The following is a 16,862-nucleotide window of genomic DNA, read 5'->3' as shown; positions in this document are numbered from 1 at the left end:
GGATGATGCATTTGGGCAATGTGATATAATTGCATGTAGACAGCAGGTAGTCAGAAAAAAACCATAAAATCACAGAATTTTAAATCTGAAAAGGACCTTAAGAGATCATACAGTTCAATACCCTCATTTTTATAACTAAGGAAACTAAGGTCTAGAGAGGTTTGTCATTATACAGTCATGTCTGATCCTTCCTGACCACATTTGGGTTTTCCTGACAAAAAACACCGGAGTGATCTGACATTTCCTTCTCCAGTTCATTTTTTACAGATGAGGAAACTAAGGCAAACAGGGTTGAAGTGGCCCAGTACTCCATCCACTGAATCACTTAGTTGCCCCTTTCATTTCTTTAATGGCTTCGAATAAAAAAGGATAATTAAATTCAAGTAGAAGAGAATGATTTGTAAATAGTGTCTATTATTTCATTACCTAACCTTTTACTAGTTGTCTAAATAAAAGTTGTCTTCTCCATCCTAAGCAATCTGAAGAAAAAAATGATGAAACAGATTTATGTTGCATCTAGCTAAAAATTGATAAGCCTGACATACATGGTTTTCTTTAGTAGAGTACATTATTTTCTTTTCTTTATGGCAATCCTCAAACTATGCTTCCTGCATCCTGGTCTTCCTCTGCCTCCCCACTAGAACTTGGACTTCCACCTGCGGGATCCAGAGCTCTGATAAGTGAGCTTTCATCTTTTCTTGCTTAAAACCAGGTTACTACACTACTTCTCAGACATCCCAGAACTCTATGTGTGTATACCTTCTGCCACCCGCACTTAACTATACCTTCCATATATGTGTATTCTTCCCCAGTTAGAATATAAGTTCCTTGACGGCAGGGACTGTCTTGATTTTGTATTTTCCCTGAACTTCGGCTAGTACTTAGCTCATAATAACCATTTACTAAATACTTTCACTCACTTAGCTGTAAGTGGGCAAAACCTCTAACCTATTTTAGCTTTAATCTACTTATTTGTAAAATAAATGTGCTGGATTTTGCTTCTAATAAGATCCCTTCCAACCCTAAGTCCTTTGAATCTTGTGAGGAAGGTCAGGTAAGATCCAATGGACTAAAATTCTAAAATTCTACAGGAGAAGTTTGTCCATGATATATAGGAAACCCTTAGTAACAAAATTTGAAGAATTTTTATTTCAGAAAAATGTTCTGAAGGATATTATAAAAGGAGGAAAATTCTTCCTTTTAGCTTGGAGGAAGAAAAGAATATATATGTGTGTATGTATATTATATATACACATATATGTCATTAATTAACTTAGATTTAAAACAGTATGTACAGATGATTGTGACTTTTGAAAGGTCAAGATAAAATTTCTGGGTAATTATTCACTTCATTAATAATGATAGCATTTTAACAGAAGAAGTCTGTGACCCTCTGAAATGCCAAAGACAATCGTAGCAACCGCAGGCACATAGTTTATATGTCCTTGGAAAAGTGTGTTTCAGAGGGGAGGGGGAGGGGAGGAAGAGGGGGAAGGGGAGAGGGAAGGGGAGAGAAAACGAATATTAAATGAGAGGCTGGACCTATTCTAAAGAACTTTGATTATGTCATTTAATTCTAAATTACCCCATTTTAGGCAATCTAAACAAAGAATTCACCCCCACCCAAAACTGAGTAGAACACAATGGGATTAAATTCCCTGTAAAGTTGGGTGGGGTGTAAAATTGAGGGGAGTTAATTCAACCTCTTTATCAGTAATGTCCTTCACGAAACAGAGCTTTGAAATGAGAACTAGAGAAAGAGGGGAAACTCTGGATCTCCCCAAATCATTGGTTATTAATAATCATGTCTCTCAAGATGGAAGCAAAGGGAATTAACAGGATAAATATATAAGGGTGACATGGTAGAGTTAGGAATTGTAGTTTCTGAATGAGCTGAGGTTGACAAAGGAAGCAAAGGATAAGAAAAATGATTAAAAAAAAAGTTTTACCAGGGAAAGAAGAGGTAGCTGTGGTATAGTGGCTAGAGGGCCATCTTTGAAGTTAGGAATATACAGTCTCAGGCTCAATGGCTGTGTGACCTTGGGTAAGTGAATAAAGACTAAATTGGAGAGCAGGTGTTGATCTGCATCTGTAGAGGGAGTTCACTCAATGGGAATTCTCTAAAATAATGAAATCACAGGTATGGGAGGAAATGGGGGAAAAGAGAAGGATTGCAATAGGGATAGGTTGATGACTGAAGAGGAATGGGATGATGAATCAAAGTCAAGATCAACGATCTATAGTTAGAACACCTAATTCTCTTCCTTTTTTAAAAAAAATCTGAATTGCCAATATTTGCCCTCCTCTAATTCTCTAGTAACTGTTCTCATTCCCTACAATGTCTAACATTACTGACAATGACTTATCAATCACAATATGCCAGTTTTTTCAAAAATTAAGCAGAGTTGATTTGAGTCAAACATCATGAATTCAGTAAGTGCACACTGCTGAGCTCTTAAAATTTCATTTATCTTGGGTTATCTACTCCCAATAAGTAATTTTTTCGTTCAAGTCAGCCAGTTCTTTTGATTCAAAATGTAAATTCTCTTAGAGAAACAGGAATAAAATAAGAATTAAACATCAGTTCTTCCTCTCTGGCAAAATTCCAGAATGAATTATTAGAGGGATCCTTTGTAAATATCTAGAAAAGGAAACAGTGATCAAGAAGAACATGGTTTTATCAAGAATTAAGTTCATGCCAAGCTAACCCTACTTCCTTTTTTGATAGAATGTAGAGATGGAGATTACCAAAATTTTCACCTAGCTGCTGTTCTGAACAACATCATATAGAAGGACATTGAGAAGTTAGGAGTGTCCAGGAATGGTGAAGGACCTCAGTCATTCCATGTGAGGATTGCTTGAGGGAACTAGACACGTTTAGCCTGAAAGAGAAAGAGTTTGGGAGAATAGACCAGTTGCATTTAAGTATTTGAAGGGTTGCATTATCAAAAATGTATTAGACCTGTTCAGTTTAGATTCAGAGGGCAAAACTAGGAAAAATGGGGCTAAGAAGAATAGATTTAAACTATATTGTTAATGCATTTTTGCATAATGGATTAATATGTTTTTGCTTAAGGAAAGATCTTTCCCATCCATTGATAGGCCCAGGTGACCTGCTAAAGTCACACAGAAGGAAGCCTAAGTCACATGGAACAAGACAGGGTGGAGTAGGAAGGGTGGAACAGGAAGAGGCGGGGCTAGAGCAGTACTGGGAGGAAATTGGTCAGAGCAGTCAGAACCAAGGGAGAGACAGAAAACAGGCAGCTGGCTGTGAATGAGACAGCTTGTCTGTGATTGGTTTAAGAGAGCTGGTTTGTGGGAAGCCTAACAGGGGGAAGGCTCAGGGAGGGTGTTGTCCTCTGCATTGTTATTGTATATCTATTTTTGTTACTTTGATGGATTTGGCTTTCTAGTGTCTGAATAAATGTTTTGGCTCTGTCTTCCATGTGGAAAGTCTGTTGTATTTTGTGATTCCAAATTGCGCTGGCATAGTCATGGCCACTATAGGCACTGTGAATATTGCATTGGCACTATACCAATCTCTGCAAAAAGGAAAATTAAGGTTGAGGTGACAACAAGTTTCAACAATTAGGGCTCTCCAAAACCAGAATGGACTGGCCCAGTAGATAATGAGTTACCCATAGGTGAGGTCTTCAAGTAAATGCCAAATGACCACTCTCAGATATGTAGTTAGAAATAGGGATTATTTTAAAAGTAGGCATTAGAGCCTTGGGTCCTTCCCATTCTATGATTCTGTTATTTATGGGTCTTCTCCTAGCTTCGAAGACAATATACCTACTTGGTATTCCTCCTACCCTTCTAAAAGGTCTTTCATTGCTTCATCTTAAGCCCTTATGGTAAGTATTTTTAAAGGTCCTTGGCTTCTCTACTCTTTCTCCATTCACACTTTGACTTTTATAACTTCAAGTAACATCTCTATGCAGATGACATCAAAATTTCTGTCTCCAGCCTCCAAAGCTCTAGATTCTCTTCTCTAACTTTCTATAAACAGCATACCTGGATGAACTAGTACCCCCTCCCCAATCTAAATTTCAGATTATTATTTTCCCAACCAAAATTTTGTTATGCTTCTGACTTCACTATTTCTATCAGTAGGATTAAGATTTACACAGTCTTCTATGTTGAAAACCTTGGGATTATCTTGGACTCTTCTTTCTCCTTTGACTCCTCTCTCTTCTCTTACATCCCCATCATTACCAAAGTCTATCCATTCTATCTCCATACTATCTCTTACATCTCTATCTTACTTTCTTTTGTTACTACCTCCATCCTAATACAGGCCCTCACATCCACTTATTGTAATATCTTGCTAACGGGTCTTCCCACATCTACCATCTTTACTCCTTCAGTCTGCTCTCTAGATCCCTGCCACATTCATTCTTCTTCTGAAAAGTTCTGGTCATGTCATTCTTTACCCCAAAATCTTCAGTGGCTCCCTGATGCTTACTGAATAAAGTTCAGACTCCTTTGCTTAGTATTTCAGGTGCTCCAAATGTGGGACCACTTTCCTTTTCTATCGTTACCTGTGACTATCTTCTCCATAGTCTATGTTCCAGTCAAACTGAACTACTCTCTGACATATGTTTTCCCACCTCTGGGTCTTTGCTCAAGCTATTTCTTATATCTGGAATGTTCTCTCTTCTACTCTTATCCAGGAGAATTTCTTCACAGTTTTTAAATCCTGGATTAAATGCCAATATCAGGGTTTGAACTCTGACAGTTTATAGTCTCTGATTCTGACAGAGGCATTCATTAACAATCAGTAAAGAGATCAGAAAGAACTATTAAGATGCAACTATCAAGAACTTGTCATCATCAGCCCCTTAATGTATCATACAACTCAATGCCCAAAACTTTACTGGATAAACATACAACAGTCACTCACTAAGGCAGACATACAGACAAAGCCACTGAGGAACAACAAACTCTCCAAAGCTATGCTATTCTGTCACTGAGAACTTTTGCCCATCATTCTTATTCTCCTTACTGTCAAAACAATAATTGACTGCAGCCACAGGCTGAGAACCAATTTAGAAATACCAGCCCAGTGGTCCAGGCACCCCCTACCCTTTTATAGTAGTGCTTCAGAATGCCCTTCTTATGACTCTCAGCAACAACTGCTGCCTTCCTATTCCCACAGCTCAACTGCACTACCACCCTAATGATGATCACAAAATATCCTCCCTTTGAAGATCCTTCCTTCCTAATCCTTGGAGGTGGTATGTGGTCTCAGCTGACCACCCTGAATGAACCTAAAGAGAACTAGTCTGTCCCACTGAAAAGGTATGAGCCTTCTCTCCTCTGTTGGAATACAACATTAGACAATATATCTCCCACAAGCTGTTCATTTTTAACACTCTGCATTGTGTATCCTTTTATCCACTATTCAGAGCAACTGAAAGCTTATATTATATAAAACTCAGAGCTTTAGTACTTAGTTATCTCTTGTGGGGACTGTCTGTCTCTCAAAAGACTAGTCTGGGCTAAGCACTACTCAGTCATTTTTATTACTTCCTTTGTACCATCAGGATCCAGCCAAATGGGGTATGCTTAAATATCCCACACCTTCTTTTCTCCTGGTCTCTTATGTGAGATGAAGCCCTGAACTTAAAGGCCTTAACTCCCTGAAGGTTCATCTTCAGATTCAAAGATGCTCAGTCTAACCTGTTGACTCCAAAGATAATGGTAGCTCTAACCTACTTTGATATCTTGTCTAGGTCTTGAAATCTATCTCCTCTCAACACACTTTAAAGTCCTACTGTAATGAGGGAGTTGTGAGGCACTTCACGGACCTACTTTCACATAGCCAATCCAGCAGAAGTGTATTGCCCAGATCTCAATTTGTCGTTGGGATAGAGTGGCTTCCTCCATGAGTAAGCTAGAAGGGCAGCCCAGTTTAGTCACACATTGAAGAATCAAGGACTCTAACTCATCTCTGCTGACCTATATCCATCTCTCTCCTGCCTTCTCTTAAAGGCCTCCTATCCTATTCTGACCATAGGACCACTTATACTTTGGGGCCAGATGACCAGGATCTCCATACCTTGAAATTTCTTCCTTATGCTATTTAACTCAGCCTTGGATAGTCGATACTTCCCAAACTCCCTCAAGCCTCTTCTACCTTTTGATTGGAGGGCTGGCAGGTAGAGTACTAAAATCTTCCCAAAGCTTACCTTTATAGAGGGTAGGATCTGGAATTTGCAGTTCACTTTCCACTTGCCATCTGCATCTCTGCTTAGTTTGAACTCCATGAAAGATGATGCCTCCATGCTAGATATTCCCTGGTGTCCTCCCCTCCCCCACTTTCCAGCAGGGACTACCTTTCTTTTTCTTATTTGTATCACTAGCACATAGCACTGTACTTGGCATACAGTTGGTGCTTAATAAATGTTTATTGAACTGAAAATCTGTATTTTAAACCCAAGCTATATCACACCTAGTATTATTAAGCTTAGGAAGTTTGCCCCTGCCAGCTTCTGGGGCTTGTAGCTCTCTTGCACTTCTTTGCTACACTCCCTTCTCTTAGTTTCAAGCTCCCCAACTTTTTCCTGTAATTCATATAGTCACCTGGTTGCATAAGTATGCTAATTGTGCCTGCAAGGTAACTTAAGATGCACTTCCTACCAGTCTGAAATAGCTCTTAACTAGTAGAATTCATTTATGTACATAAATAGGCATCTCTTTTCCTCTGTATACCTAATGTATACAGAAGCATTCCATTTCCTATGAAGGTTTTCAAATAATATCCAGAAATTGACATTTAAACACTGGTAATCTCTCAGCAAGCATTAACTCCATCTTCTATAAAAGGAATTGTTCAATCTAGTTCCCATTCCCCTCCTCTGAAATTTTCCAAGAATGTAAAGTATCCTAATTAGACCCACTGCAAATGTTATGGGGCTAGACATTATAAACCATTTCACAGTGATCTAGGAAGGCTAGTGTCTGCTTCTACTGTCCCTGAATAACCTCCATCAGATCCTCTGGGGTTGAGTATTTGGAGAGGACACATAGACATCATGGCTGCAAGGCCCACTTGACTTCTGGCATAAGAATACTCAAGAGAAAGAGAAGAGTTTAAAAGGCACTGTCAAGGACCCAGTGATCGATCACCGATTTTATGATACATACTAATAACTAGGCCCTACGTAGCCTGTATCATACCCTAAAGAGTTTTATAAGTATAAGTGTAACACAATATAAAGAAACTAAAAAACATGTAAGAAAAGTTACTTAAGAATATGGCACGCCAGAGCTATATGGCTTTAATCTAAATTAGTTGCACTTCTCTCTCTTGTTCCTCTTCCTATCAATACAGTCAGCTCTGCAGTCACAGTATAAGGGTCATCTTGGAATTATTAATCTGATGGTCTGAGCATGCAGGTAGCCTCAGAGAGAAAAGAGTGGCTGATGCATTCGTTAGTGCTCTTGGTGCTGAGGTTCCCCAATTTTGGTGAATCCAACCTCCCCTTGTAAAACATTATGTGTTTTTTTACATCCACTAAAGTTGTACTTTGATAACTCATCATGAAATGACAACGACTCTGGGTTCCCAAAGACCACTAATACCAGCAGATTACAAGCTCTAGCAGGTACTACCAAAGTGGAAAGGGATTAGAGAATAAGTCCGGTGATTGAGGAGCTTTATTTCTGATGTCCAAAGGTCCACCTATCTAAATTTGGAGCAGCACATCACCATATCATCTATATGATGGTGGGTTTTTGCTTTTCTCTACAACTCTCAAAGAGACTATTGATGAAGATAGAGGGAGGCTGTGATAGGCATCAGTGGAAGGAATACCCACACTGATAAAATTGCAGATCTTTGCAGTATTGAAGCTTCTTATATGATACTTATCTTTGTGTCATATCTCCCTATTCATTGTGGGCTCCAAAAGGGCAGGAACTCTGTCTTAATTAAGCTTGGCACTACTCTTAGAAGCTAACATAATGTTGGACACACAGAAGGCATTAATAGATAATTGCTGAATTGAACTGAATTATCACTATTTTTGTCATCATAATCATAAATTAATTAGTTTATTATCCTCATTCACAGAGTCATTATTTGTAGCAGGAAACAAAGCTATCAAAGTTATACGAAAATCTGCTAAAGGGACTTGGAAAGTCATTGGACTATGTCTATAACCATCCAAAGACCCCACCATAGAGAGTGGAGGTGGGGCAGAATGGTGTTTATAAAACAAAACAGCAAATTCCTAGCAGGTTTCTAAACAGTTTTTCCCCCAACTAGACCGAATGTATTTCACATTTATTCCAACGTTAGTGATGCTGATGTTAGGCTACAATACCCTTGTTTCCTTATTTGTGCTTTCTACTCTGGACAGCAGGGTTGGTGTACCCCAGGGCCTCCCTGAACTACCAAACAACACACTAAATACTCAGGAAGATCCAAGGTCCAAGATTCTTTGGCAAACTTACCATCTTGCTCTTTAGTATCCCCCAAGCTTGGGATAAATGTTAAAGACAAATTTCCAAAACACATTAGCGAACCAAGCAAAGACTGTTCTCTACCTTCTGTGAAATACTCAGTTTGCACGGCTGGATACAACAAAGTAAATAGTCATAACGTTGAGAAAAATGCAAACATGGTGCTCTTGACATACTGTCCTACTATGTAAATATATGAAAGGCTTTCCTTTCCTAAGAAACACTATGATTGCGTCCAAGCAGGATTTTTTTCCTTGACTCCCTTCCAATCTTCCCAATAATGTTATGGCTGTTTTGTTTGAGATCTTCTGGTATAGACCCCAGAATATACTTCTAAGCAGCTGTGTTGTTTTCTTTCCCCCTTGAGCAGTGAAATTTGATATTGTATCATATAATATTTTTATTAAGAACTTTGTTACTTTGAACTTAGGCAACTTTACTAAAAGAGAGAAAAAGAGAAAGGCAGAGACAGAGACAGAAGGAGATAGACAGAGGACCAAATTATCACTAAACACTATTTCCGTCACTCCAAATTCTCTTCCAGTGTCTCATAAAGAATATACACATTATTACATAGTTGTATTTCAAAGTAGCTGATTTTAAAAGGGGGCTGGCATCATTCCACGACACAGGAAGAATGTAGGTAAACAACGTTTTGGATATTAGATTATATGGCTTTCTGGATTGCTCCATTGTTTTAACCTGGAAAAATTTTGTTCAGTTCTGATAGGAAATCATTTATATGACATTAGTTTGGATTTGTTTTTAACAGCGTCTTGGTAGGTACGCTCATGCTTTTGGGCTTATGCTCTCTCCCCTCTCCCTCCCTCCCACTGGACGGCAAGGTAGGAAACAGCATCTTTTGACTCCTGCATATCTCACCATGGCATCTTCTCAGGATGTGCACTTAGTAAATGTTCACTGACTGGCAGTTGGATTAAGACACCATTTGGACTATCTCCCACTCAGCTACAACAAACCCAATTGCCAGCAAATTGCCTTTACCCTGCCAGTCTGAATAAATAGCACAACTTCATGTTTTGCTCCTGAGCCCAGAATTACACTTCCAACAAACACACTCAGAGCCACAGAGTGAGAGGATGGGAATGGGGGCAAGCCCCATCCTGTGGGACACCCTGAACCTTCATACCTGTGCTGGTGCTCCTGCAAGACTTGATATATGCTGATAAGAAAAGTTTGGTTTTTAAAGGTCCCCATGACACAATCCTTGTAGATTCGAAACTCAGCAGCCGTCACAGCCTCTCCCTCAGGAATCTGGGACAAGTTGAACTTGAATTCCTTGTGATGGCGTTGGCGAGGGGAGAATTCCTTGTCATACTCCACTATAAGATTGAACAAGAGAGAGTAATAGCCATTGTTACTTCACTAAACACCACATGGGAATCTCATTCAAGTCTTACCATTTCACCTGGTTTTTGCCATGCCCCAGTTGTGAAGCTCATCACAGTTAGTTATCTAGGACATCTCCCTTTCTCCCTCATCTCTCTGAAGACTCATTTCACTGTTCACTGACGCTCCTACCAGAGATCAGGTGGATCATAGGAAAAGAGAATAGGGAAAAGATCCCTTGAGGCTCTGGATCTCATTGAGGCAGGTAGGTGATATAGTTAGGAGGAGTGGTGGCCTTATATCATATGTGGTCTTTTGGCAAAGATATAAGACCGGTTTGTCATGACCTTTTTCAGTTCATTTTACAAATGAGGAAGTAAGGCACACAGGGTTAAGTGACTTGCCCAGAGCCAAATGACTAGTACGAATCTGAGGATGGATTTGAACTCAGGCCTTATATTCAAACTGAGTTTGAATCCTGCAATCCTCATATGCTTATAAAGCTGTTTCGCCTCCAGCAAGTCACATGAACCTTCTGTGCCATTTGACTGTAAGTTCCTTGAGGGCAGGGACTGTCTTTTTGCCTCTTCCTATCCTTAGCACTTAGCACAGTGCCTAGCACATAGTAGGTATTTAATAAATGTATACTGAATGAAGGAGCCCAAGTTTCCTTTATAAATGGGGGATAACAACTTTATAAAATGGGGATAACAACTATCTACTTCACAGGATTGTTGTAAGTATCAGAAAGTATATAAAAAACATTTTGCAAATCTTAAATTGCCACATAATTATTAGTCATTTTTGTTATTATTGTTCTATAAATTAATTCTATTTTTTAGCAGTTTAGGTTTCAAAAATCCAGGTAGAATATAAACTCCTTAAGAGCAAAGACTTATTTTTTTCATATTTACAGCGCCTACCCCAACTACCTTGCATACATTAGGTGCTTAATTCACGTTTGATGAATTGAATTAAATTGAATTTTTAAAAGTTTTGGTAGAGAGAGGCTTTTTAAAATCGATTGTCTATTATATCTCTCTCCCCTTTGAATACAGATCATGGAGAAGTGCCTGTAACTGCAGTTTTTCAGGAGTGACTTTTCTGGGGGTCGATTTGAAACCCGTCGCAAGGGAAGAAAATATCAAAGTTCAGACATTCAGCTAACAAGCTTTGTAAAAAATAAAAAAGAACTGCCTATTTCCCACAATAAATCGTTGGTGTTGTCACTAGTGGTAAGAAACAGGCCTGCCTTGTTGCTCCTTTTCTTTCAGTCTTTATGGCAACCACAGCTAAATCTCAGCACCAAATTAATCCTTTATGGCAGTATTTTCTTGAGGATTTGGGATGGGAGAAATTTCAAATTATTCACCTGCTTCAACCCCTCCCCCCTTCCACACAACTTTCTCTCCAGCACCATCAGAATAAAATTTAGCAGAGTAGCATTCATAACTTTCAGGGTTCCTGAAACCTCAACATGGTATAAATGAGTAAAGATGAGCAACCTGAAAGGCACAGGGCCTTTAATGTAGAATTTAAATGAATGATGATCTCGATGTGTTAAAAATATTTTATATTAAATTGTTTTCTTTTTCTATCTCCCTCACCCTCAAATACTTGGGGGGAGGGCAGAAAGGAGTTCTGTTTCAGTTTCATTTGCAAAAGACCAAATAAAAGGATAGGGAAGATCAACTAAAGGAAAATTCACTTTACAGACCTAACACGAGAGTAGTTTTTCTAATTAGTGACAGCCCATGAAAAACAATATTGTTGAAGAGTTCACCCAAGGACATCAGCACATGGCTATCACTTTTCGCTACAATTGATATGCCTTTTAAGCTTGATTTATCCTTGTTGCTTTAAAGTAAAGACTATCTAATTCCCCTAATATGCCTGGGGAGAAAAAAATCCACAATTCCACTACACCTATGACATGGTTTTGTTATTAATTTTTATATTATCAGCCGAAGATACAGCTGAGGTGTTTCTGTAAGAGTTAAAGTTAAAAACCTGCAAAGGAATCTTTCAAGTCCTTTAATAGGTGGTAATAATCATCAGAGCAAAACAAAGCAAGAGTCAGATTCAAGTACAAGGTAACCCTTAAAATCTTTCAATAAGAGAAGGGGCTTATTCAGTCAGAGAGCAAAAATGGGAGGAAAAGAACCCAACAGCTACTCAGAACTTGCCATGGTACTTACCAAGCCACAAAGTTAACTTGTTACTATTAAAAGTTATGACCAAACTATGAGCGTGAGAAAATGAAAACTATAGAGTATTAGGCAAATGGAAAGGCCAATTGTAAAATATTCAGTGCAAAAGGGACAATTCCCAAGATAGGCACTTGTCTTGAAATCACTTTGGTCATCATGGTTTCCCCATTTCCCTTCCATCAAGAATACATTTTTCTGGTTTTCACTTTAAAGTACTTGTGCTTTATTCTACGTTTCCTGTTTATTCTTTTCTAGAGTCCATCCAGAACCATTGTACTTCCAAGATGGTTGTTTCCTGTTGTTATCCCTGTGAGAATCGGTCTTTATCTACTCATTCCTGAATTTCTTCATTCTGTTTCAGTATAGTATCCTCAACACCCCTCCCTATGACTTTTCTCTACCCAAAGCTGCACTGCCCTATTCGATCTCCTCATAACATCTCAGCTACTGAATCACTTCCCTCTCATTGAAGTTCACTTGGAAACCTCCCCTTCCTCTCCCACCCTTTTGCCCAGAATTGTATTTGTATAGAGTATTTGGTAATGCTTTCTCCTCAGGATGCTGCAAATAAATGAAGCTATGCTACAGCCTGTATATGGATTTAAGGATCTGGACTCCAAGCAAGCCAAGTCTCCTTGCTTTAGCATGTCCCCTTTAAGCAATATGAGTCTGACTTCCTGAAACATTAAACAGTTAAGTACATAGAAGAGGGCAGATAATTGAGATGGGTGTGATCTCAGCTAACACCCACTGTACGAACTCTGTACTGGTTTGATGTAGTTTCTAGTATTTGGCACAGCTCAGTTGGTCAACACATGTTGAGTTCAACTGACATTGTTCAAGAAGTCCTCCCTCCTCTGAGACAAGGACCATATTTTTACTCAGTGATTTTCTTTTATTTAGGAGGGCACTGAAAGCTCTCATTTATGGGTCCCCTAATGATTACAAGGCAGATAACTGTCCTGTTCCTCTAAACTTTTTTTCTCTCTAAGTACTCTATGAAGAGGAATGGTAATGTGTACTCTTGATGTTCAATTTGCTTCTGTAGCACCTACCCCTATATTTTCTATTGAAGAAAAGTGACAGATTTAATCTTTATAACTTGAAAACACATTTAGGTTACATTTCCCTCAAAAATGATGAATATTATTAATTAAAATAATCATCTTGATCTAATTATTAATATTTATTTAGTTGAAATGAATAAATATTAGTAACATTATAAAAACAACATGATGCCTTGCATTTTATTTCTCTGAGCTTCAATTCCTTCATTTGTAAAACAGGAAAATACTAATAATCAACTTCATAGGGCTGTTATAAAAATAATTTTTATTATTTAATTATTATTATTACTATTATTATTGTATTAATTGGTTGCCTATCTTCCAAAGAACTTAAAGCATCATCATGTATGTATACACACACACACACACATCCAGATGTGTGCTGGTGTGTGATTTAACTGGCTTTGGAGAGCCAACTGTTAAATTTTCTTTGTGACCATTTATACTCCAGAAATCTGCAATCACTACAAATCATGACTCGATTTATTGTTTCTTTGGTCGTCCAGACTTAAGAAAATGTTAATAATGCAGATTAAGTTTGAAAGTAGCATGCAATATGGTTTCAGGGGAACCCAATTTTTAACATGTACCAGCAGACTCCTGCATCCATCTACAATGAAACAGACAACTTGGAGCGAAATAGATAGAATTCTAGACTTGGATTCAAGATGTGAGCTCAAATCTTGCCTTGGATACTGGCTGTGTGAACATGGGCAAGTCATTTGACTTCTCTAAGCCTCACCTGTAAAATAGGTATAATACCACCTACCTTTCAGAGATGTCTTAAGGATCAAATAAAATAATAGATATAAAGGGCTTCACTACCCTTAATGCCCTATGTAAATAGTAGTTACATATCATCTTATTTGTCTTTAAGATAGACAGGAAAAAATATTTCCCCCATTTGATAGATATGAAAACAGAGAGAGAAATGATTTTCCTGTTCCAGTGTGACAATTCTAGTCACCCAGATGGTGGTGTGAAATGGGAACCACACTCAAGTCTCCTGATTCCATGCCCTATGCTCATTCCAAACTAACATGGGAGGAAGTATGGTCAGAATGGAGATAGAGGCAATCTTGGCACGTGTGTTGGTAATGTGGGTGCAAGTATTGCTGCTGGCACGTACAGTATTGACTATGTGACCTTGGCAGGTCATTTAACTTCTTGGGATCTCAAACAACTCTCCAAGACTATATATTACAGTGCAGTTACTAATGTCCATACAGGTAATATCCTCATCAGGCATTCCACTTTAAAAAATTACTCAACATGTTTTAATCTGAGGGAATAATAAATGGAATATGTTTGCCAAAAGGAAAGAAGTTCCAGTACAATTGGTTCAAAATATCAATTTGCTGATTGAGCAATATTGTCAAATAAGTTAAAACTTTTTTTTTAAAAATTAAGCTATGACAGTTTATCAAGGCCCTTTATTAAGGACACAACACAGATGAAATAAATAATTTCTTTAAAGAAACCATCTAATTCATTCCTTCTATCCTATACAGTGATTTAGAAGGGGCTGCTTATGTTGGCCTATCTCACCTAGAACGTCAGCTACCAAAGAATCCCCATCCCTATGCCACTCTCATCTATAAACAAACATCACATGGAAGATGTCATAAAAGGAAGGTTTAGGGAAGGCCAAATACTGCACTCTTTGTCTTCAGTTCAATTTAGCATGAAACAAAAGGACCAGAGCAGGGTTTCTTAATCTGGGGTCTATGATCTTCTGTTTTTGTTTTTGTATCTCAATGTAATTCAATATAATATAATTAGGTTTCTTTGTGATTCTATGTGTCTTATTTTATGCATTTACAAACATTCTGTGAAGAGGTCTATAGTCTTCATCAGACTGCCGAAGAGGTTCATGATATAAGAAGTTTAAGAAACCCTGAACTAAATAAAGAGACACTAATAGTATAGCCTGATTATCAATAAAAAGAAACTCTGGAGGTAGAAACAGGAGAAATGACAAGAGAGAATGGAAGTCTATTTGAAGAGGCAAAACTTACTGTCAGAAATAGTCCAAGAGGGAGTTGAAAAGAGGGGTTTTTCTTTTTTAAACAGTCACTAACTCGTTCCTGAAAAGTTATGAATCTTCTGGACTTTTCTCTAGTAGGGTCATACCTAAGAATCTCTCCATCACTATTCAGCTCTGAGATAGGACCAGGCAGTGTAGACAGCATCGAGATAAGTGAAGAGAATCGTAGAAACCACAAGGACATAGTCATCCTCTGGCTATTTGTTCAAGTCAACAGCCTCAGACCCCACCTGCTATAATCATCAATATTCTCTCTTTTAATCCTGCAAAAGTTTTAAGAGAGTTACTTGAAATACACAAAGGATCTCTTGAACCCCACTGTGTCAAAATCTCCAAATGGTTCCCATCAAAACACTTACTGGGAGCAAATATAATATAGTATAAAGAGTCAGAAATCCTGGATTCCAGTTCCAGATCTAGTATTAACTTATTATGTGACCTTGTGAGTCACTCACCTCTCTGGTCTCATACAACAAACAAATTGATCTCTGAGTCCCCTTCCAGCTCTAAAACACTATGGTTTTCAACCTCTATTAGCAGAAGAAAATGGACTAAAAATCCTCTCTATTATCACCTCTATGAGAAGATAGCAAAGAAAGAACCCAAGAGGGAAAGAGGAAGGCAGGAAACAATGGGCATGAATAATCTACAAACTGGATCATCGACTCCTGAATAATTGAGAGTTGGCTATATTGGGCAATATTTTTCAGTTTGGGTGGCAGCTTGAAAAATAATAAATTCCAGTATTTCTCCACAGTGGACTTCTGACCATGACAAGGAAACTATTCAGTTTCAACTGAAAATTCAAGTTTTGAAAGCTAAAAGTAACTTGCAGAGGCCAATTCCCTGTTGCAGTTCCCAGGATTACTTAGGATTCATCCTCCTATCTAATTACACTGCATCAGATGACCTATTATTCACGGCACAGACCAGGCGTGCCAAGCACAGGGACATGTGGAGAGTTGTTTCTCATGCCTCCTTCCAACCTCTCCTAACTGTGAATTGGTTCAGGTTGGCCTGACCACTGAGAAGTGAAAGCCAATACTAATTTCTAATCTGAGGCATCTGTATACAACACTCCCCATCCTCGACAAAACCATAACCCAGTGGTGATGGAAGAAGAAAAACGGATGTATTCCTGCCAATGACTAGAACAAGCCCGGACCTGGAGAGAACAACTGTTCTTAAGGCCTTTGCCATATTGGCCAGGAAAATTTACAGAAACAGATTCTTGAATGCATCCCTATCAGATGAAGAATAATGGCGGCAAGCCACAGGAGGCATGGACTACAGAATTATGTTGTATAGCTATGCCTAGAGAAGTTGTAATAAGAAAATGGACTAATGAGCAGCCTCAGGAGTAACATTTATGCAAGAGGGTGGATAAAGCAAGAAGGAAAGGGGCAGTCCTTTCTTCCAACAAGAACGGAGGTAGAAAAGGAAGCCACCCCCAGGTCCATTCTCACCGTACGCCTCTTTTTTTAAGGGACATCAAGTCCTGCTGAGGCCACTCGGGCAGTTACTGTGTATGCTTCCAGTCTTGTATTTAAGAGACTCATTACTGTAGGCATTTATTTCAATTGCCAGTGTTTCTGCAATTCAAATAAACTCACTCAGAGTGCTTACTTGGATGTATGATACAGGAAAAAACACGTATGGTATACCTAAATGTAGGAAATCACAGTTTTTTACTCCCATCTCTGATTTTTCTCCCCA

The 16,862-nt window shown here is 38.5% G+C and overlaps 1 protein-coding gene across 1 annotated transcript in view; it reads right to left on the bottom strand.

Annotated features, from left to right (window-relative positions):
- Positions 1-16,862, bottom strand: part of BMP6 (bone morphogenetic protein 6) — a 222,597-nt gene that overhangs the window by 61,887 nt on the left and 143,848 nt on the right. The window contains exon 2 of the mRNA XM_072603771.1: positions 9,623-9,815. Within this exon, the coding sequence (XP_072459872.1) occupies positions 9,623-9,815 (193 nt within the window). The remainder of the gene's footprint in view (positions 1-9,622; positions 9,816-16,862) is intronic.

This window comes from Notamacropus eugenii, chromosome 4, assembly GCF_028372415.1.
Source record: "Notamacropus eugenii isolate mMacEug1 chromosome 4, mMacEug1.pri_v2, whole genome shotgun sequence".
Lineage (NCBI taxonomy): Eukaryota > Metazoa > Chordata > Mammalia > Diprotodontia > Macropodidae > Notamacropus > Notamacropus eugenii.
The sequence above is the reverse complement of the archived record's forward strand: the minus strand, read 5'-3'. Positions and strand labels throughout refer to the sequence as shown.